Here is a 24,530-nt window from a genome sequence, read left to right on the forward strand (position 1 = left end):
TACGGGTGGGTGTTGTTATCGTGACCAGTGAACTGAGATAAGGCGGAGCTTTACCTAACATGGACTTGTAGATGACCTGGAGCCAGTGGGTCTGGCGACGAATATGTAGCGAGGGCCAGCCGACTAGTGCATACAGGTCGCAGTGGTGGGTGGTATAAGGTGTTTTAGTAACAAAACGGATGGCACTATGATAAACTGCATCTAGTTTGCTGAGTAGAGTATTGGAAGCTATTTTGTAGATGACATCGCCGAAGTCGAGGATCGGTAGGATAGTCAGTTTTACTAGGGTAAGTTTGGCGGCGTGAGTGAAGGAGGCTTTGTTGCGGAATAGAAAGCCGATTCTTGATTTGATTTTGGGTTGGAGATGTTTAATATGAGTCTGGAAGGAGAGTTTRCAGTCTAGCCAGACACCTAGGTATTTATAGATGTCCACATATTCTAGGTCGGAACCGTCCAGGGTGGTGATGCTAGTCGGGCGGGTGGGTGCAGGCAGCGAACGGTTGAAAAGCATGCATTTGGTTTTACTAGCGTTTAAGAGCAGTTGGAGKCCACGGAAGGAGTGTTGTATGGCATTGAAGCTCGTTTGGAGGTTAGATAGCACAGTGTCCAAGGAAGGGCCAGAAGTATACAGAATGGTGTCGTCTGCGGTCGCAGTTGTAAATGAGAACTTGTTCTCAACTGGCCTACCTGGTTAAATAAAGGTGAAATAAAAAATAAATAAAAACATATTTCTCTCAGATTACACATATCCACAAAGAATTCGAAAACAAACCCGATTTTGATAAACTCCCATATCTACTGGGTGAAATACCACAGTGTGCCATCACAGCAGTAAGATTTGTGAACCAGTGAAGAACAAACACCATTGTAAATACAACCCATATTTATGCTTATTTATTTTCCCTTTTGTACTTTAACCATTTGTACATTGTTACAACACTGTATATATACATAATATGCCATTTGTAATGTCTTTATTCTTTTGGAACTTCTGTGAGTGTAATGTTTACGGTTTATTTTTATTGTTTATTTCACTTTTGTATACTATCTATTTCACTTGCTTTGGCAATGTTAACATATGTTTCCCATACCAATAAAGCCCCTTGAATTTAATTGAGAGAGACAGAAAGAGAGATAGAGAGAGACAGAAAGAGAGATAGAGAGAGACAGAAGGAGAGAGAGAGAGAGACAACCTCAGACAAAACTAAAGGAGCCAAACATGACACACTGTGTATAAAACACCGTTACCTGTTGGCGTCCTTAAGAGAGGCGGGTCGCAGCACTCCGTGTGAAACCCCCGATCACAGGAGTCACAGAACAGCATCTCGTCCTGCAAGGAGACAGGAGGCATGTGTGGGGCTGTATGGTGGCTTCCCTGTAGTTGCATAGATGTTACACCTTCTGTCATTTCACTCTAAAAGGAGGTACACGTCCGTTTAGTTTAATATGGATGAGAAGGTGATTTATGTTTTGAATGAAGAAAGGGTGGTGCGTCTTCAATGTACAACATGTTGCCCGGGAAAAGGCTGATCTATGTTTTTGAAAACATCTGTAATGATATTGTTTGTGTCCCAAACACCACACTATTACCTATATAGTACACTACCTTTGACCTTCGTGGTACATTATATAGTGACTAGGGTGCTATTTGGGACCAGCCAATATCATTAAGAGGACATGTACTACCCATAATGCCTTGAGACGTTAGACTCACTATGTCTCTATTAAGGTAGTATCAATCTATATCACGGATTAAAATGGTTTGTAAACAGCAATTAGAACAACATCACATCGTTATAATACTTACAGCGTTTTTGCCCTGTATTTGACAGGAGCTACATGTTTTACATTCTATACATTGCCATCGCAATCTCTTGACGTTAGTGGTCAGCTCTGGGGAAAACTTCAGACAAGACGGGTGCCCTGTAGAGATAATTAAAGAGGAGCATATTATTAGTGTTATTGTACATTTCAACCATATTTTTGTTCACGTCCAAAACAGCACCATATTCCCTATGTAGTGCACTACTTTTGACCCGGGCCGAGAGAGACCTACACTGCCTTCAGAGAGCATTTACACCCCTGGATCCCCCCCCCCATTTTGTTGTGTTAAAGTGTGATTCAAATGGATTTAATTGTAATTTTTGTCAACCATCTACACAAAATATTCTGTAACGTCAAACTGAAATATTATTATTTATTTATTTCTATAAATATAAATAAAACACCAATATATTTTAATTAGATACGTATTCAACCTCCTGAGTCAATACATGTCGGAATCACCTTTGGCAGCGATTACAGCTGAGAGTCTTTTGGGGTAAGTCTCTAAGAGCGATTACAGCTGAGAGTCTTTTGGGGTAAATCTCTAAGAGCGATTACAGCTGAGAGTCTGTTGGGGTAAATCTCTAAGAGCGATACGAGCTGAGAGTCTGTTGGGGTAAATCTCTAAGAGCGATTACAGCTGAGAGTCTGTTGGGGTAAATCTCTAAGAGCGATTACAGCTGAGAGTCTTTGGGTAAATCTCTAAGAGCGATTACAGCTGAGAGTCTGTTGGGTAAATCTCTAAGAGCGAACAGCTGAGAGTCTGTGTGGGTAAATCTCTAAGAGCGATACAGCTGACAGTCTTGTTGGGGTAAATCTCTAAGAGCGATTACAGCTGAGAGTCTGTTGGGGTAAATCTCTAAGAGCGATTACAGCTGAGAGTCTGTTGGGGTGAGTCTCTGAGCTTTGCAAACCTTGAAAGTACAATATTTGCCCATAATTTATTTTTTTATTCTTCAATCTCTGTCAAGTTGGTTGTTGATCATTGCTAGACAGACATTTTCAAGTCTTGCCACAGATTTTCAAGCCAATTTAAGTCAAAACTGTTACTAGGCCACTCAGGACTGAGTTGGAAAGGACGCCTGTATCTTTGTAGTGACTGGGTGTATTGATACACCATCCACAGTGTAATTAATAACGTCACCATGCCCAAAGGGATATTCAATGTCTGCTTTTTTTAATAACAATATACAAATAGGTGCCCTTCTTTGCGAGGTATTGGAAAACCTTTGGAAAAGTCTTTGTGGTTGAATCTGTGTTAGACATCAACTGCTCTTAACCTTACAGATAATTGTACGAGTGGGGTACAGAGGTAGGGTAGTCATTAAACAAATCATGTTAAACACCCTTATTCTACAAAGAGTTAGTCCATGCAACTTATTATCCAACTTGTTAAGCACATTTTTACACAATGTATTTAGGCTTGCCGTACTTATTGACTCATGATATTTCAGCTTTTCATTTTTTTTATTAATTTGTAAAATGTTCTGAAAACATAATTCCATTTTGACATTACGGGGTATTGTGAGTAGATCAGTGACACAAAATCTTAAATTTGATCCATTTTAAATTCAGGCTGTAACAAAAAAAAATTGGAAAAAGTAAAGAGCTGTGAATGCTGAAGCCTGAATGGGGAAGAGGGTGCTACTTGACACATATTGTTTAGCATCAGTTTCACAGAGCAGTAGACTCGACCTTCCCATCATGTTCACACAAGGAGTTTAAAAGTGAAACTGATAGTGTTTTAACTACTTCGCAGATAGTGTTGGAGGGCCAGTAGGAGGCACTCTTTCCTCTGGTCTAAACAAAGATCCCAATGCCCCAGGGCAGTGATTGGGGACACTGCTCTGTGTAGGGTGCCGTCTTTCGGATGGGACGTTAAACGGGTGTCCTGACTCTCTGAGGTCATTAAAGATCCCATGGCACTTATCGTAAGAGTAGGGGTGTTAACCCCGGTGTCCTGGCTAAATTCCCAATCTGGCCCTCAACCATCACGGTCACCTAATAATCCCCAGTTTACAATTGGCTCATTCATCCCCCTCCTCTCCCCTGTAACTATTCCCCAGGTCGTTGCTGCAAATGAGAACGTGTTCTCAGTCAACTTACCTGGTAAAATAACGGATAAAAAAAATAAAAAAAATATATATGAAAAACAGACGATCATAATATCAGTCAAAAAATATCAAATTCACAGTTTATGCTACAAAACCAACTTTATATATAGTTTTAAAAATCGGTTCTATCTGACAAAGAAATAACAATACGTAGAGTAAGGTAGTTGTTGTGGAATTGTTAGGTTAGATTACTTGTTAGATATTACTGAAATGGTCGGAACTAGAAGCACAAGCATTTTTCTACACTCGCATTGACATCTGCTAACCATGTGTATGTGACAAATAACATTTGATTTGATTTGTTGGCAGAATAGATGGATGCAGTTCATCAATGCATGATTAATATAATTCACCAATACAGTCCTTGGTATTCTAAAACATATTGCTACCAGGTTGTAAATCACAGCCGGTACATTGTTTGCTGCCTCCATTCGGGATGCACTGTTTCAGTTTCAACGACTCAATATTGTGGACAAAAACAGAAGAAAGTAAGGCTGGGAATGTGAAATACAAAATCAAACTAGCGAGGGCATCAGAAGCAATGTCATTGTAGGTCTGCTGAATACAAACTTGAAAACAGTGAAAATTCTGTGCAACTTCCAGCGGGCGTTTACTGTGAACACTGAGGCTGAACCCACTTTAAGTCACAGTTTTAGACAGCGATCAAGTTGGCTACTGTGGCTATTTGATCATAATTTAGGCCTACCATCAAAAATAATGGAGAAATATCTGTTCTATCATTCAGCCTACAGTAGCAGCCAATGTGTGGTGTTCAATGTAGGTCTACATTCCATGAGACTCTACAAACAAAACATGTAGGTCTTAACATTAACCTGTTTATCCTTCAGACAAGGAAGTGACTGAAAATGTGTTTGATGAAAGAAACCACTTTACAAAATAAAAATCATTATTATTCCCATAACACTATTACAGAGAATCAGACAAGTTATGCTACCCTCTGCATATTGGCTACTCAGCTTATTCAAGCCTGTTTCAATATACAACACTAAGACAAAAAAAAATCTATTTACCCTACTCGCTTTTCAAATATGTATTTGTATTTATTAAGGATCCCAGCAGCTACTCTTCCTGGGGAAGCAACATTATGGCAGTTATATACACAATTTTTAATATTACATTTCATAACACATTAAGTGTGTTCCCTCAGGCCACAACTCGACTTTCTACTCTACTCATCTACTCATTGAAGTGTTTTTATTTTTATTATTTTCTACATTGTAGAAAAATAGTGAAGACATCAAAACTATGAAATTACACAGATAGAATCAAGTAGTAACCAAAAAAAAGTGTTAAACAAATCAAAATATATTTTATATTTGAGAATCTTCAAAGTCGCCACCCTTTGCCTTGATGACAGCTTTGCACACTCTTGGCATTCTCTCAACCAGCTTCACCTGGAATGCTCATTCAACAGTCTTGAATGAGTTCCCAAATATGCTGAGCACTTGTTGGCTGCTTTTCCTTCACTCTGCAGTCCGACTCATGTGTATGTGTCTGTGCTTGTGCGTGCGTATGTGTATGTGTCTCTTCACAGTCATGTAGTTATGGCTCTATGTAGTACTGTGCGCCTCCCATAGTCTGTTCTTGACATGGAGATTGTGAAGAGACCTTTGGTGGCATGTCTTGTGGGGTATGTGTGTCTGTCCAAGCTGTGTGCTAATAGTTTAAACAGACAGCTTGGTGCATTCAGCTTGTCAACACTTCTTACAAAAACAAGTAGTGATGAAGTCAATCTCTCCTCCACTTTGAGACATCAATGTTAGCTCTCTGTGTACATTTAAGGGCCAGCAGTGCTGCCCTGTTCTGATCCAATTGGAATTTTCCGAGGTCCCTCTTCGTGGCACTTGACCACATGATTGAACAGTAGTCCAGGTGTGACAAAACTAGGGCCTGTAGGACCTGCCTTGTTGATAGTGTTGTTAAGAAGGCAGAGCAGTGCTTTATTACGGACAGACTTCTCCATATCTTAGCTGCTGTTGTATCAACATGTTCTGACCATGACAGTTTACAATCCAGGGTTACTTCAAGCAGTTTAGTCACCTCAATTTACTCAATTTCCACATTGTTTATTACAAGGTTTAGGGTTTAGTGAATGATTTGAAATATTTAGGACTAACCTATTCCTTGCCACCCATTCTGAAACTAACTGCAGCTCTTTGTTAAGTGTTGCAGTGATTTCAGCCACTGTAGTAGCCAACGTGTCTTGTGATGAATCATCCGCATACATAGACACACTGGTTTTACTCAAAGCCAGTGGCATGGCATTAGTCAATATTGAAAAAAGTAACAGGCCTAGACAGCTGCCATGGGGAATTCCTGATTCTACCTGGATTATATTGGAGGCTTCCATTAAAGAACACCCTCTGTGTTCTGTTAGACAGGTAACTCTTTATCCACAATATCGCAGGGAGTCTAAAGCCATAAAACAAGTTTTTCCCATCAGCAGACTATGATTGATAACGTCAAAAGTCTAACAAAACAGCTCCCAAACTTTTTAATCATCAATTTCACTTAGCCAATCAGTCCTTCCCTATAAGTGTGCTGAAAGTCTGTTGTCAATTTGTTTACAGTAAAATAGCATTGGATCTGGTCAAACACAATTTCTTCCAAAATATTACTAAGGGTTGGTAACAGGCTGATTGGTTGGCTGTTTGAGCCAGTAAAGGGGGCTTTACTATCCTTAGGTAGGGGAATCATTTTTGCTTCTCTCCAGGCCTGAGGGCACACACTTTCTAGTAGGCTTAAATTAGCAAATAAGAGCGTCAATATTGCCCACTATTAACCTCAGTAATTTTCCATCAAAGTTGTCAGACTCCGGTGGCTTGATTGACAATTCTTTTCACCTCTTCCACACTCACTTTACAGAATTCAAAAATTACAACGCTAATTTGATCAGTTATACTCGGATGTGTATTGTCAGGCATGACATGCCAGCAACAAACTCTGAATTTGCTAATCTTGAAAATGAAACAATGATTAAAGTAATTGGCAACATCAGTGGGTTTTGTGATGAATGAGCCATCTGATTCAATGAATGATGGAGCTGAGTTTGCCTTTTTGCCCAGAATTTCATTTAAGGTGCTCCAAAGCTTTTTACTATCATTATTTACAAAAAAAAAAAAAAATCAGTGTAGTTTCTTCTTTTTAATCAGTTTAGTCACATGATTTCTCAATTTGCAGTACGTTTGCCAATCGGTTGTCCAGCCAGACTTATTTGCCATTCCTTTTGCTTCCTCCCTCTCAACCATACATTTTTTTTTTTTTTTTTTTTTAATCTCATCAATTCACAGGGATTTAACAGACATTTTCTTAATGGGTGCATGCTTATTAGTAAATGGAATAAGCAATTTCATAAATGTGTCAAGGGCAGCGTCTGGTTGCTCCTCATTACACACCACAGACCAGCAAATATTCTTTACGTCAACATATGAATCCCTACAAAACTTATTGTATGACATCTTATACACTATATACGGCATTTGACCGCAAGGCGCTACAGAGGGTAGTGCGTACGGCTTAGTATGCTCACTGGGGCCAAGCTTCCTGACATCCAGGACCAATATACCAGGCGGTGTCAGAGGGAGGCCCAAAAAATTCACCCAAGTCATAGACTGTTCTCTCTGCTACCGCACGGAAAGCGGTACCGGAGCACCAAGTCTAGGACCAAAAGGCTCCTTAACAGCTTCTACCCCCAAGCCAGCTTCTATGCCCAGCCTTTGGAACTTTGGTTTTCCTAGATATGGCTACTATATTGTGATCACTACAGCCGATGGATTTGGATAGGGTTTTAAGGCAAATTTCTGCAGCATTAGTAAAGACGTGATCAATACATGTGGATCAATACATCAGTGCTAGAGGCGTCACAACAGACCCTGGTTCGATTCCAGGCTGTATCACAACCGGACGTGATTGGGAGTCCCATATGGCGGCGCACAATTGGCCCAGCGTCGTCCGGATTAGGGTTTGGCAGGGATAAGACGTCATTGTAAATAAGAATTTGTTCTTAACTGACTTGCCTAGTTAAATAAAAAATAATTCCTGTGCTATTTTTAACTACTCTGGTAGGTTGATTGATAACCTGAACCAGGTTGCAGGCACTGGTTACAGCTTTAACCTTTTTCTTGAGTTGGCAGCTTGATGAAAGCCAGTCAATATATATTTTTAAATCACACAGAAAATATACCTCTCTGTTGATATCACACACATTATCAAGCATTTCACACATGTTATCCAGATACTGACTGTTAGCACTTGGTGGTCTATGACAGCTTCCCACAAGAATGGGCTTCAGGTGAGGCAGATGAACCTGTAGCCATATTACTTCAACAGTATTTAACATGAGATCCTCTCTAAGCTTTACAGGAATGTGGTTCTGAATATAAACAGCATCACCACCATTGGCATTTCTGTATTTTCTGTACATGTTATAACTATGTATTTCTATCACTGTATCAAAGCTATTATCTACGTGAGTTTCAGATATACCTAAGAATGAGAATGTCATCTGTTATTAGCAAATTATTGATTCCATGAACCTTGTTCCTTAAGCTAAGCATGTTAACACAGGCTATTTTTAGCACTTGTTTTCATTGCCGGGAAGCTTAGAAGTATATATATTTTAAAAAATTATTACCTTAATTACATATATATATATATATCAGATATGCTCATGTTATTTAAATTAGTGCAGGGCGAGCACACTGCCTCAGTGCTAACAGTATAACTGGTTCGTAGGCACATGATTTCTGCATACAATAGCTGTAGGCTCAGCAGAAGCATACAGGGCAGTTAGAGGGACATAAATTAGGTTACATACATTGTATCTTCCATCACCTCTGAGATAGTGTACATTTGCTGAAGCATTATGACAACTCAGTGACACAATGGTAGAGATTAACTGAGCTGGACTTGGGTCATTGATAACTCTGTGTCACAATGGTAGGGATTAACTGAGCTGGACCTGGGTCATTGATAAGTCATTGTCTCAATGCAGCCTTATAATGCTGTGAAAGGATCCAGGAACCCAAATGATTTGGGTGGATCCCATCTCCCTTATAAAACCAGCTTTGTTTCCATAAGGCTTAAAAATTGTCAATAAATGTTACACCCATGGAGCTGCAATAGTCACGTAGCCAGTTATGGAGGGCTAAAAGTCTGCTGTACCGTTCAGTGCGCACGTGGCTACATGTATCACTGTATCACAGACGGACGTGATCGGGAGTCCCATAGGGCGGCGCACAATGGGCCCAGCTTCGTCCGGGCCGTCATTGTAAATAAGAATTTGTTCTTAACTGACTTGCCTAGTGAAATAAAGTTCACACACACACAGAAAGTTATTTTGTTGGCATTTACATATGTCCCCATTACCAGTAAAACATAATCAAAAACCTATTTCTTTCACTTACTTGCTGTGCTGTTTCGTTGTTCATTTGTTTCATTCTCAACCAGGATTTCTATGGAACGCTGTTTTGGGTCTTTGCATGTCAAAATAAGCTTGTTGACCAATCAGGACCTGAATATGACTGCACGTCAAATAATTATTTAACACGTTCATTAGTGTAATAACTACTTTAAAAAATGATCACTTGTATTTCATATGTCCCAACGATTCATCAATACGTACGCTATGATGCTGGTAAAGTTGTCTCGAGCACCTACAGTGCTGGTCATTAAAAAAAGCTAGCTAGCTGATGCAAACAGTGCAGTTCTTCCCCAAAAACATAGCAAAACGACATCATCTGTTTCAGTAGCTATAGATCGCTAGCTAACTATATAGCTAGCTGTCATCATCTAAAATACCCCTAACTTATAAGACAGTTCTTATTTGATTAATGGTGGTCGGATCCATCTATATGAAGCTAGCCACAATAAGGATTAGCCACAAGTGGACCTTCCGGTTAGCCTTCAAAATAAAAGTATGACATAATTATACTATGTATTCATTTGCGTCACTGTCAATGACACTTTTATTTTGAAGGCAAACCGCAAATTCCACTATTGTGCCTAATCATTATTGTGGCTAGCTTCACAACACATCACCCGGTCTGGTTGAGCCTCACTAGCCAGATGAAGCTAGCTGGCTGCTTATAACGTTAACCCTGTTGCCCAAAGCTAAGTAGCTGGCTAGCTATTTATTTTAATGAACTGAAGTTCAATTTAAATAGGCGAACAACAAGTGGCAATCTAGCACATTTTTTGCAGACTTTTTTGTACTGCTTTGACAGTGCTACTGTATTTTTTTTGACACGCAAAAGACCCAAACGGCATTCCATAGTATTGGTGTCGTGAAGGTAATAGCAGTGACGTTATTACTGTGTCCGTTAGGGCAACATCTGAAAAACAGTGCACTTGGTAATGTGTACCGGTGCCCGACGAGTCGGCGAAAGTCAACATCACCCACGACAGAACGGTTGATTGTCAAGGGCAATGAATTCCATAATGGATTTCACCTTTGAGTTGTCTTGCTGAAATGTTTCTTACTCTTTGAAATGACTGTTCGACTTGTTGACTGCTCGAGCCACACAGCAGACATTGTGTGCTAGGTTAGGAATGCTGTGTTGCATGTGTAGCGCAAAATTTTACGTGGCGTCATTATGTCCTGTAAAATTAAAGGAGAGCCGCACACTCTAGGAGCTCAGATGCAATAATTTAATAACCAACGCTTTTAACAGACAAGCTGTCTTCATCAGGGTATCATTACGTCCTGTACCTACGTTATATAGGTATGCACGTCAGCTTTGACATCGGTTTTTCACAATCGGCATTAAATATCAGGCCGATACCGATGCTGAGATTTTTTTGCCAATATCGTCCGATTCCGATATGTTCACCGATATATCGTGCATCCCTAAATCACAAGTCAGTCATACCGTGGCTAATAGGCTCGTTTATCTATTCATGTAACTATTTATTTAGGAAACAAAGCCCGGAGCCTAGCTAACTAGCTGCTGGAAGAATGGGTGAGTGGACAACCCCCCCCATATATTTTCACTTTGGCTACAGCTAGAGATGCAAGTGTCATTTGGTTAGCTAGAAAGAAAAGTGAGTCACTGTGATAGCTAGCTATGCTGAACTTGAATAACTCTTACCAACAGTTAGCATAGCTCTTAGTTTTCAATAAAAATGTATTTGTCATCGATCGAATTGGCAGGCAAGCAGGCAAGTTCCCATTCAGTTGTCAAAACGTGGGCTAGTATTCCATTGTTTATCAGTGCAATTTTGACATTGTACATTTGGTTGTTGATCTTATAGGCAACTGAGAAAGAGGTAGCCTACCTGTTCACAGTTGTTAGATAAATAGGACTGTAAAGTTCCTAAATGTACAAGGACTTCTGTAATACTTATGTAACAGTATAGCTTCCGTCCCTCTACCTGGGCTCGAACCAGGGACTCTCTGCCCACATTGACAACAGCCACCCTCAAAGCATTGTTACCCATCTCTCCACAAAAACCCTTTCTGAGCAAGGGGAACAACTACTTCAAGGTCTCAGAGCGAGTGACGTCACCGATTGAAACGCTATTAGCGCGCACCCCGCTAACTAGCTAGCCATTTCACATCGGTTACACTTACATATTTGCAGAAATCCATTCAGGTGTATTTTGTGGCTTTTGGAGAAAGCGTTCAAATGATCTAACGTAGCACTGTTGCTACTGCCTGTAAATACACAGTCCAGATCAAAGTTAATGATGGAATGCCCGTATGGCAAATGTCTTATTTGCACATAGGCCTAGTGTAGCTCTGATTGGCTATGGCGCACTGGTCTGTGTAGTCTGGGTCAGGACAAGACTGACATGTCTTTACTAGGTTTTATTTACGGCAATGTGTATTTGTTTACGGCAATGTCTATTAAATTGTCCAAACGCACAGCCGCTTTCCCACTCTATGAAAGTATAAAAACTTTCAAATGACCATATGTACTCACCTGTCAGAAAATGTGAAAAAAAAGGCACCATTCTTCCTGAGGGTGTAAATGAATCCGATTATAATAAGATTTCATGTTGCTAAAACACTGTCAATTCCACTTTAAATATTAACATTTTGCATCATCAACGATGTTGAGCAGCGGGTACTTGGGTGTGTATGGGTCCGCAGACCTCTTTTTTTCCCACAAGCTGCGTCTAAAAAAAAACCAGTATGATCAAACATCTGAGCAGTTAATTAAAGATAATTCGATCTTAATGAGGCAGAAACAGTAGCAGCACTCATTCTAATGGGGGCCCATCCATGAAAGTCATTTAAAAAGCGTGACTCCTCTCTCACCCGTCTCCCTCTCATTGCTGTAAAACAGCTGTTTTACACCCAGAACACAATCTGTGTACACTACAAAGCGGTTAATGAAAAACCACTTCAACGTTACTTAGTCAAATTTGAGCTATATAAAATGTCACTGGGAGAACAGTTCCTTAAACAATCCACTCCTTAGCAGATTGCATTTTATGTAGGGCTAGCAGCAGCAAATTTTGTTTGGAACAAAAGAACAGTAAATGAAAATGCCACTAATCTACTGCTGTGGAAAATGGATGACCTTTGATCCCCTTGCCCGCTCTCATCGCTGCCTGGCGTGTTCTCAGAGTGCTGGTGCATTCCGATTCAGAGAGCTACGAGCTCCATTCACTCAACGACTTGAGTGATTTAAAAAAAATTGAAAAAGGGCACTTAAACAGAATCTGCCTTCCTCAGTCCATCATGGGTCGGTAGCGATTTTGATCCCTCAACTATCCAATTTTAACAATGTTCCTCTAATAAGTTCTTAAAGAAGAAGTGTTTAGCCTAAAGCAGGAGAACATCATGCTGCAGGTGGAATATGGCATCGGTCCCAACAGCACTAGAGTTGCTACCATCTCAGGGTATACCCCCCCCCCCCTCTCACTGTTTAAACCACAGACTCACAAATTGCAGATTGACCTTGAAACCACCTCTGCTACCACGAGCTACATACAACCTGGCTCAGTCAGGCTACGTTGTTTTGTGGAGGTTTGGATCTCCAGAGGGATTCCCCCTGTCATTCTGTGGCTTCATCCCAAATGAGGCACCCTATTCCCTATATAGTGCACTACTTTTGACCAGGACCCATAGGACACTATGTAGGGAATAGGGTGCAGTTTGGGATTCAGACAGTGACTGAGTACGGTTCGTGGGTACTTGCGTTCTAAGTAATAGGCTGACTGGGTATGCCCAAATAGGTTTTATAGTAAGTGAAAAATGCCAGGATGTCATGCACATTTTAACCTTTCATCTAGTAGAATTCCCTGCAGAAGAGAATCATATTCTTAGAACCACGTGTTCTTGACAACAGCTGATAATGAGACGGGGTAATGTGATAAGGAGTAATGAATGACAGGAAACAACACAACAGCTGATAATGAGAAGGGGTAATGTGATAAGGAGTAATGATGACAGGAAAAACAACACAACAGCTGATAATGAGAAGGGGGTTTAATGTTGATAAGGAGTAATGAATGGACACACAGTAAGAAAGGGTTGTAAGGAGATGAGAAAGAAACAACAAAACAGCTGATAATGAACGAGATTTAAGGTGGAAAGAACAACAGTGATGACGGGTTAAATGTGATAAGGAGTAATGAATGACAGGAAACAACACACTGCTCATTAGATGATCATATTTCTCAGTTATGGGTGAGCCTAGTAAATGTTTATTTATTTACGTAGGCAAGTCAGTTAAGAACAAATTCTTATTTACATGACGGCCCTACCAAGAAGGCTAAATAGTGCCTTCCTGCTGGTGTGGCTTGGTGTAAAAATAGCAAAAAAAAGAAGGACAAACCCATCACGACAAGAGACACCGAGCAACACTAATAAAGAGATACCTAAGACAACACAACATGGCGGCAGCACATGACAACTATGCAGCAAGCACACAAACCGATGCACATGACACAATGTCAGCACAAAACACACAGTCGGCACAGAGGCAACACTAAAAAGCAATGACAATGGCACAGCACAACATGGCAGAGCCACAACACAGGCACAACTATGACAAGCACCCAGACGAACATGCGAGTGATCAAACAATGGCCAGCTAAGCAACAACACGGAGCCTTGCAAGCAACAGCAAGACAACAACATTGCAGCAGGTCAACACAACACGGCCGAGCGCAGCCTCAAATCACAACACAACAGCAAGCACATGACAACATGGCAGCAACACAACATGGCGCACACAACACAACATGCAAGCAGCACGCAGCATTGGCTAGCAGCACAACAACATGGCAGCAGCACAACACATGGCAGCAGCAACACACTGGCTCACACATCGGAGCAGCACGCACACATTACACATACAGGGAGCCAGAAAACACATCAGCAACCACAACATGGCGAGCAGCCATGCGGCCAGCATAGCAAGCACAGCACCGGCAGGAGCACAGCAACCAGCACGGCGAGCACAGCACACATGCGCAGCACAACTGGTAATCAAACATGTTGGGCACAGACAACAGCCACAAAGGGCAAAAATGGTTAGAACAAACATACATCACACAAAGCAGCCCCACACCTGTTCAGTAAGGGTGTTCCATGATTGAGTTCTTTTAATGAAGCGATTAGAGATAAAATGTCCAGTTTGAGTGTTTGGCCAGCTCGTTCCAGTCGCTAGCTGCAGCGACTGAAAAGAGGAGCGACCCAGGGATGTGTGTGCTTTGGGACCTTTAACAGAATGTGACTGCCCAGAACGGTGTTGTATGTGTAAGGAATTGGGGGCTGCATGTAGATTATTCTCAATATTTGGGGGAGTTGAGGCCAAAGAAGGTTTTATAAATAAGCATCAACAAGTGTGTCTTGCATCAGGTATCCGAGATGGCCAGTTTACAGAGGAGTATAGTGAGTGCAAGTGCACTGTGTCCTGATATGGAGCATTGCGTGGCAAATTGTATGGCCGAAAGGTTAAAGAACATTCTTAGTCGCTCGGTGAACCCTTGCCTGCCGATCTATTAATCTATCATGCGGTAGGATGGTATCTGAATCAATGGTTCGTTTGCAGCTGGGTGAGAGAGCGATTTACGATAGAGAAATCCAAGGTCTAGATTTAACCTTAGGCTATAGCTTGGATATAGTGTGAGGAGAGAGGAAGGACAGTTGTACCTCTAGCCATACTCCCAATTACTTTATGAGCTTGACTACCTCAAGCTCTAAAACCCTCAGAGGTAGTAATCACACCTGTGGGGAGAGAGGCATTCTTCTTACCAAACCACATGACCTTTGTTTTGGAGGTGTTCAGAACAAGGTTAAGGGCAGAGCAAGCTTGTTGGACACTAAGAACGCTTTGTTGTAGAGCGTTTAACACAAAATATAGGGAGGGACAAACTGAGTATAAGACTATTATGTGCACATAAATGGATGAGAGAGCTTCCTACTGCCTGAGCTATGTTGAGAAGAGCATGGGGCCTAGGATCGAGCCTTGGGGTACACCCTTGGTGACAGCAGTGGCTAAGACAGCAGATGTTCTGACTTAATACACTGCACTCTTGAGAGCGGTAGTTAGCAAACCAGGCCAATGACCCCTCAGAGACAGCAATACTCCTTAGCAGACCCACAAGAATGGAATGGTCTACCATATCAAAAGCTTTGGCCAAGTCAATAAAAATACACTGCTTAGAATCAAGGGCAATGATGACATAATTTAGGACCTTTAAGGTTGCAGTGACATCATTAACCTGAGCAGAACCCAGATTGCATACCAGAAAGAATACTATAGACATCAAGAAAACCAGTCAGTTGATTATTCACAAGTTTTGATAAACAGGGCAAGATAGAAATTGGCCTATAACAGTTAGGATCAGCTTGATCTCCCCTTATTTTTATTTATTTAACTAGGCAAGTCAGTTAAGAACAAATTCTGATTTACAATGACAGCCTACACCGGCTAAACCCGGACGACGCTGGGCCATGGGACTCCCAATCACGGCCGGTTGTGATACAGCCCTTTAAATAAAGAACGCACCGTGGCTGCCTTCCCAGCACCGGAAACTTCCTCAGAGAGGAGAAACAGGTTAAAAAAGATGAGAGATAAGCTCGGCGATGTTGTGTTGATTTAGTTACATTTTTACTAAATAGTAAATTATAAATAGTATGTAGTACTATTAGTACACAGACCGACTAGGATATGGCCAGTTTGTTGGAGGAAATCAGTTTGAGTACGGTAAGGCGCAGAATAATCACTAAGCTTGATTACATTACGAGTAGCATAGTTATGTGGGATGCAAGGTGATTTACATCAGTTATTCTGTGTAGTCTGACTGCCAGCTAGTGAGATGTCAGAACACAATGTACATCTTGTAAAAAGTGGACCGATGCTCTCTAGGTAACTGAGATATGGTGGATCTGTAACTAGGCCAGCCCAGTACAGCTCGGTCCACTTCAGCTCAGTAGTGTAAAAAGGGTATGAACTTACCGCTGCTTCCACAGTCTGCACAGGACAGAAGCTCCTCTGACCTCTTGTCCCGATTGGACTCTTTCGTTCCCAAACAGAAACTGCATATTGGGATGGGGTCAGCGCGTAGCTGGGGAGAGAAACAGAAACTGCATATTGGGATGGGATCAGCGCGTAGCTGGGGAGAGAAACAGAAACTGCATATTGGGATGGGGTCAGCGCGTAGCTGGGGAGAGAAACAGAAACTGCATATTGGGATGGGGTCAGCGCGTAGCTGGGGAGAGAAACAGAAACTGCGTGGTCCAATGTGGTAGAGCACGGCGCTTGAAATGCCAGGGTTGTGGGTTCAACTCCTACGTGGGACCAGTACAAAAAAAAAATATGAACTCACTACTGTAAGTCTCTCTGGATAAGAGCGTCTGCTAAATTACTAAAATATCAAATGTAATACATATTGGGATGGAGGTCAAAGCATAGCTGGGGAGAGAAACACGAACTGCATATTGGGATGGGGTCAGTAGAAAGTGTCAGAATGGACGAGGAGAAGCATGATATGCGGTAAATAATATCTGTATTCTCTGGCATGCTGTATGAAAGACAAACCATGTTATAATGGATGCCAATAAAGTCATCCTAAGCCCTCAGTACTGTAAGGTGCTGCAGGTGTGACTAAAACCCATCTTTTCCGTGTACTCTTTGTACAGAGGTACTCTACCGTAATATATGTAAAAGACTGGCCTTCATCCATTCAATCATCTGAAAGGGGGATGTGATCATCTGAAAAAGTGAGTTTTTAAAAAAGGGGCTTAATCCAATTAAGAAAGCTTTACACTACAGTTAGACAGGATCTCAAATCAATGGGCTTTATTGGCATGGGAAACATGTTTATAAATAGATAAACAAAAGTGAAAAACAGTAAAAACACACAAAAGTTTCCCAAAGAGACATTATATTATGGCTTTGTATCTCTCTCTCACTACAAAGAGTCTAGGACCTCTATAACAGGGGGGTGTCAGGGGAAGGCCCTAAAAATGGTCAAAGACTCCAGCCACCCAAGTCATAGACTCTCCGCACAGCAAGCAGTCTGGAACCAACAAGACATGGAACAGTTTCTACCCCGAAGCCATAAGACTGCTAAATAGTTAGTTAAATAGTTAACCAATAGCTACCCGGACTATATGCATTGAGCCTTTTGACTGATCACATACACTGCTGCTACTGTTTATCATCTATCATGTTGCCTCGTCACTCTATCCCTCAATACAGTGAATTCAGAAAGTATTCAGACACATTCACTTTTTAAATTTTTGTTACATTACAGCCTTATTCTAAAATATATTCAATACCATCTCAATCTACACATAATACCCCATAATGACAAAGCGAAAACAGTTTTAGAAATGTTTGCAAATTTATAAAAATTAAAAAAAAAGACGAAAAAGTATTTGACTTTAAATTGAGCTCAGGTGCATCCTGTTTCCATTGATCATCCTTGAGATGTTTCTACAACTTGATTGGAGTCCACCTGTGGTAAATTCAATTGATTGGACATGATTTGAAAGGCACACACCTGTCTATATAAAAAGGTCCCACAGTTGACAGTGCATGTCAGAGCAAAAACCAAGCCATGAGGTCGAAGGAATTGTCCATAGAGCTCAGAGACAGAATTGTGCTGAGGCACAGATCTGGGGAAGGGTACCAAAACATTTCTGCAGCATTGAAGCTCCCCAAGATCACAGTGGCCTCCATCATTCTTAAATGGAAGAAGTTTGGAACCACCAAGACTCTTCCTAGAGCTGGCCGCCCAGGCAAACAGAACAATCGGGGGAGAAGGGCCTTGGTCAGGGAGGTGATCAAGAACCTGATGGTCACTCTGACAGAGCTCTAGAGTTCCTCTATGGAGATGGGATGAGCCTTCCAGAAGGACAACCATCCCTGCAGCACTCCACCAATCAGGCCTTTATGGTAGAGTGGCCAGACGGAAGCCACTCCTCTGTAAAAGGCACATGACAGCCCGCTTGGAGTTTGCCAAATGGCACCTCCTGGATCAAGATCCCTGTTGCCGGAATTGTTTTGTGCGTCCCCAAAAAACTTTGAATAACATATTTTTTAGATAGAGCCCCTTTGTGTGCACTTCCGGTAATACCGTATACCCCGGTATGCTACTGAAACGGTATGCACATCTGCATACTGCTAAATATCAGCTTGCCTCAGTCTACGTTAAGACAATAACTCTTGAATGAATGCTAGTGCTGATTTTTATTTTTTTATATTTCACCTTTATTTAACCAGGTGCTTCATTCTTGTAGCTACACCACACTTTCATCAGCTCTTCAACAAACTATTATAGTTGAACAGAATATAGGATATTATAAACTGAGTGGTTCGAGCTCTGAACGCCGATTGTCTGACAGCCGTGGAATATCAGACGGTATACCACGTGTATGACTATTTTTATTTATTTTTACTGCTTTAATTACGTTGGTAAACAGTTTATTACAGCATTAAGTCACCTCGGGGGTTTGTGATATATGGCCAATATACCACGGCTAAGGGCTGTGTCCAGGCGTGACGCGGCGTGCTTAAGAACAGCCCTTAGTGGTGGAATATTAGCCATATACCGCATCTCCTCAGGCCTTATTGCTTAAATTTTCCACTTGGCGGATATGCCACTCATCCAAAGTGACTTACAGTATGGTACAGGGAGTGCATATTTAGTATGAGTATCGACCACCACGGGAACTGAACTCACGACCTTGGCTAGACGGGCATCATGTCATTGTGAAAAATGGGTCACAGAAAGTAGAAACAGGAAGTTGCTCTATCAAACAGTTGGTTTTTCAAGCTCTGTCCTTTAAAGTACTTCAAATCAGGAGGGCTGTCGGTCTCTAGTACGTAGGCCTATCTAGCCTAAATAGGATGGACATTTGCATTTGATCACAATACAGTTGATGTTGGAAGTTTACATACACTTAGGTTGAGGCATTAAAACTCGTTTTAGAACCCCTCCACACATTTCTTGTTAACAAACTATAGTTTTGGCAAGTCGGTTATGACATCTACTTTGTGCATAACACAAGTAGTTTTTCCAACAATTGTTTACAGACAGATTATTTCACTGTATCACAATTCCAGTGGGTCAGAAGTTTACATACACTAAGTTGACTGTGCCTTTAAACAGCTTGGAAAATTCCAGAAAATGATTTAATGGCTTTAGAAGCCTCTGATAGACTTATTGACATCATTTGAGTCAATTGGAGGTGTACCTGTGGATCTATTTCAAGGCCTACCTTCAAACTCAGTGCCTATTTGCTTGACATCATGGGAAAATCAAAAGAAATCAGCCAAGACCTCAGAAAAAAAATTGTAGACCTCCACAAGTCTGGTTCATCCTTGGGAGCTATTTCCAAACGCCTGAAGGTACCACGTTCATCTGTACAAACAATAGTACGCAAGTATAAACACCATGGACACATGGCAGCCGTCATACCGCTAAGGAAGGCAGACGCGCTCTGTCTCCTGGAGTGGAACGTACTTTGTGCGAAAAGTGAATCAATCCAAGAACAGCAAAAGGACCGTTGTGAAATGCTGGAAGAAAGCAGGTCAAAAGTATTCTATATCACAAGTTAAAACGAGTTCCATATCGACTACCTGAAAGGCCGCTCAGCAACGGAAGAACCACTGCGCTGTGGGTCTTTTCCAAATGGACAACGACCCCAAGCATATCTTCCAAGTTGTGGCAAAAGTGGCTAAGGACAACAAAGTCAAGGTATGGAGTGGCCATCACAAAGCCTGACCTCAAACCTAAAGAACATTTGTGGGCAGAACTGAAAAACATGTGCGAGCAAGAGGCCTACAACACCTGACTCAGTTACACCAGCTTGTCAGGAGGAATGGGCCCACATTCACCCCACTTATTGTGGAAGCTTGTGAAGGCTACCCGAAACTGTTTGACCAAGTTAAAACAAAATTTAAAAGGCAATGCCTACAAAGTACTAATTGACTTGTATGCAACTTCTGACCACTGGGGAATGTGATGAAAGAATAAAAGTGAAAGAAATAATTCTCTCTACTATTATTCTGAACATTTCACATTCTTAAAATAAAGTGGTGATCTAACGACCTAAGACAGGGAATTTTTGCTAGGAGATAAATGGTCAGGAATTGTGGAAAAACTGAGTTTTAAATGCATTTGGCTAAGGTATACGTAAACTTTCCGACTTCAAACTGTATATCACATCACAAAAACTACTGTTTCACCAAAGATGCAAATTAAGATTCAACTTCATGTTCAAGGCCATAGGTGTTTGGAGCATTTATATTTCAAAACCACCAGAACTGTCAAACTCTTCCAAAAAATTCACCAGAACTGGTCAACCTTCGGTTCAAAATCAACCAGAACTGTTCAAACCTCTTCCAAAATCACCAGAACTGTTCAAAACCTCTTCCAAAATCACCAGAACTGTTCAAACCTCTTCCCAAATCACCAGAACTGTTCAAACCTCTTCCCAAATCACCAGAACTGTTCAAACCTCTTCCAAAATCACCAGAACTGATCAAACCTCTTCCAAAATCACCAGAACTGATCAAACCTCTTCCAAAATCACCAGAACTGTTCAAACCTCTTCCAAAATCACCAGAACTGTTCAAACTCTAGTAAAGTATCTAAATAGGCTGCTTCTTCTGCACTTGATCACAATAAATCATTCACAAGCATAGGCTACTTTACATCTCCTGTATCCCCCAAAGCTGCAAATTAAAGATTTAACTAGATGTGAAAGGCCTAGGTGTTTGGAACAAATAGTAATCTGCAGGGATGTTATAGTGAAATAGCTACAAGGGCCCAGCTTTTCATTGTGATAACTAAACAATTGGCCAGTGGGACCACATGAAAAACAAAGGCATTGTTACGATAAGGATAGACCTTAGTTGACCTGTCTCAGGGACTAGCTAGAAATAGGACTCACTTTTTAGGTAACCTGAGCATATGAGCCTTTTTAGAGGCGTTACATCACAGCTAACCTGAGCATATGAGCCTTTTTAGAGGCGTTACATCACAGCTAACCTGAGNTTTTTAGAGGCGTTACATCACAGCTAACCTGAGCATATGAGCCTTTTTAGAGGCGTTACATCACAGCTAACCTGAGCATATGAGCCTTTTTAGAGTGTCACATCACAGCTAACCTGAGCACATGAGCCTAAGATGATATAACAAGTGCAATGCATCTGTAGTTGATAAAGTCAAATCTCACAAGTTACATGGCACTTCAAAAAATTTATAAAAGCGAATATGGCTAACAAATAAAAAGTCTAGCCTGGTCCAGACTGGGCTTGTCATTGGCGATGTTTTACAGCAGGGAAAAGCTTGTGACTGGTGATTAAACCAAGATAAATAAATAAAAAACTCAAAGTGGAGCTCATCTGAAACAGAACAGAAAAAAATAAAAAAATTAGACAGCTGAAGAAGATTCCGCTGATTGACTAGGGGATTCCAAATGAAGTACATTACAGGAAATTAGAGTGCTTGAAAGAGACACAGTTGTGTTCCGCAAAGGGGGGGGGTTCTATTAGAACACTGCTGCTGTTCTAGAAGCCAGGCAGAGCTGCACTGAAGAACAGGTTACATAACAGTGAGGGGAGTGGAGAAAAAAAACAACCCATCTCATTCCTTGCCTTTGTTCCTGCCAAAACACTTTAGAATCTAATAAACTTTCACCCAAGAAATGCTCTTTTCTAAGACTTTCTCATTTCCTATACCCACTAGTTATGAGTTGCAAGGACTAGGACATCCTTTTGAAATACACAGTGAACTAGAAGAGCTTAGTGATGTCACCACCAAAATAGCACGAGAGCAGTGTTATTGTAAGTGTACAAAAAGAGACGGGACGAGACATTTCAATTTAGGAGAGATTCTATTTTTTTTTATTTTTTTATTATCAATAATATGCTTTTTATTACAGGACGACAGTGTCTTAACATTTGAGTTTCACTTGGGTCTGACCAGACACCGAAACCTGTCACTGCACAGTCGAGGGTGTTATTTCCTGATATTCATAATGAAACTGAAGGGTAGATAATGTCTCCAATAGTGGAAATTGCCATCTCGAATGGTTTGCTGTAGGCATGTTGGTAATGGGGTGCACATTGTGCTGAACACAGATGGTATTTAAGGGCTGCTGGGCCAGTGCTCGAGATGGCATGAGAGATGTTGGAAGAGCTATACGGCTGTTCAGCTCTCCCTCTAAGTTGTTAAAGCCTTTTATCTTGTCTCTCCCCTGTTGGGTTTGCTACACGTTTATTTTTACTCTCTAACCTAAGTTGGGAAGGGGTTTTCTTTTCCTTTAGCTTGTCTGATATCAAGCACATCTAGTCGGTGTCCACGGTGGGTGTTTGTTAAGACCCTGCCTTCCAGAACCAATTTTAAAACCCGTTTCATTTTGGTTGTCAGCGGTTCATTTATAAAGTTCTGAGTGACGATTTTGTTTTGCGTTCTTGTTTTGGGGAACGTAACAAAATGGAGGTCGCATCCGGGATCTTGTTTCCCAGGAGTACGGTAGTCACTCTAAATCACCTACTCTGAAGCTCTACTGTGCCCATATGAGTGTTCAAAAGGCACTTTTGCGGTGGAGTTTGTCACTAACAACCACTCAGAAGCGTTCTAAGATTGGGTAAAAAAAAAAATCTGTGGAAACTTGCATTAAAAACACTCACACTGATATGCGAGCATTTGTGGGGAACCCTACCTGGGAAAAACTGGATAAAATGTAGAAAAAGGAAAGAACAGCTAATCTTTGCAAAGCATTATGAAAAGGGTCCTACGGGTAGTAGAGTACAACCTGTAGACGTGCATCTGAGATGGAACTAAATGGCTAAATGGGCGCAACGGAGATTGGAGTTGGAGCAGGTGTCATTTGTTTTTAAAACCAGATAGAACTGGGAGGCCACCACAGCAACACGAGGACAAGATGAACGTGCAGCCAGAGAACGTTAGTATTCCATTCCATTAAAAGAAATACGAGATGGAAGCATTTTGATTGAAGTCAAGTCATCCTGCACCGTCAAAAGAGTTAGATCTTGATCGGAACAGCTGGCTTGTACCGCCTTTCAACGAAAAAGAAGGTGGACGTATATTTTACTCTGTTTGAGCGGATTGCCACATCTCTAAAATGGCCGTGAGATATCTGGTGACTGCTCCTTGTGGTAAAAGCTCAGAAATTGTACGTCACTTTAGCTCATGACACTGATTAAAGCTGCTATCCTTTGGGCTTACGAGTTGGTCCCAGAGGCATACATACAACACTTCCGTAAATAATGAAAAACAGAGTCGCAAAGTCCTGTTGAATTTGCAAGAGAACAAGCATGTCTTTTTTGATCGGTGGCGTGGTTCACGAGGTCAAGGCCCTCGAGGATTGAAAAGAAGCTCATACTACTCGAGCAGTTTCAAGAATTGCCTTCATGAAAGAGTTGCTACCTACATTTACTCACTCTTGAGAAAGCTCAAGTCCTTGCAGATATGTTTTGTTATCCCTATGCAAAAAGCAATCCAGAAGTCACCCCCTACTGCAAGGATTCAAACTTTTTCTACAGTGCCCAAAGACAAGACATCGGCAGAAACCTGGTTCTTCGTATCCAGCAGTTTGTCATTGTCATATGAGAGAAAGGACAGTCTCTCAGTGTCCTAAATTGAAAATTAGGATAAGATTACTTTATTGGGAAATCGCACACAAGGTCTAAACAAAATCTGACTTCCATTTTTAACTCAACCCCCTCCGAAAAGACAGACCGTTTATAATAATTTATTTTTTTAATCTGCTGCTGCGCATGTTGTGTATTTTGTGGAATTGCATTAGACATATTGGAAAAATGTAATTTCCCCAGGTCATCATTTTATATTTTTGGGAAATGTGAAGTGTTCCCGGGACAGTCCCGGGATCCCGGTTACCCATGTTAGAGGGAGTGTTTTTTTGAATTTATTTTGGTCGTGAGCAAACTGGTCCAACAAATAGATGCGTCTATATTTATTGTCTCAGCAGCACTGTCCCAGCAGCACTGGTCAGCAGCACTGGCTCAGCAGCACTGGCTCAACAGCACTGCCACTCGGCTCAGCAGCACTGGCCCCAGCAAGCACTGGCCCAGCCAGCACTGGCTCAGCAGCACTGGCCCAGCAGCCGTAGCC

The 24,530-nt window shown here is 41.3% G+C and overlaps 1 protein-coding gene across 1 annotated transcript in view; it reads right to left on the reverse strand.

Annotated features, from left to right (window-relative positions):
• The window catches only part of LOC112070117 (histone acetyltransferase KAT6B-like), a 107,779-nt gene that overhangs the window by 73,123 nt on the left and 10,126 nt on the right, over nt 1-24,530 (reverse strand). Inside the window, 3 exon segments of the mRNA XM_024137534.2 lie at nt 1,249-1,330; nt 1,808-1,923; nt 16,376-16,484. Coding sequence (XP_023993302.1) covers nt 1,249-1,330; nt 1,808-1,923; nt 16,376-16,484 — 307 coding nt within the window.

Source organism: Salvelinus sp. IW2-2015, unplaced genomic scaffold (genome assembly GCF_002910315.2).
Source record: "Salvelinus sp. IW2-2015 unplaced genomic scaffold, ASM291031v2 Un_scaffold1222, whole genome shotgun sequence".
NCBI classification, from domain to species: domain Eukaryota; kingdom Metazoa; phylum Chordata; class Actinopteri; order Salmoniformes; family Salmonidae; genus Salvelinus; species Salvelinus sp. IW2-2015.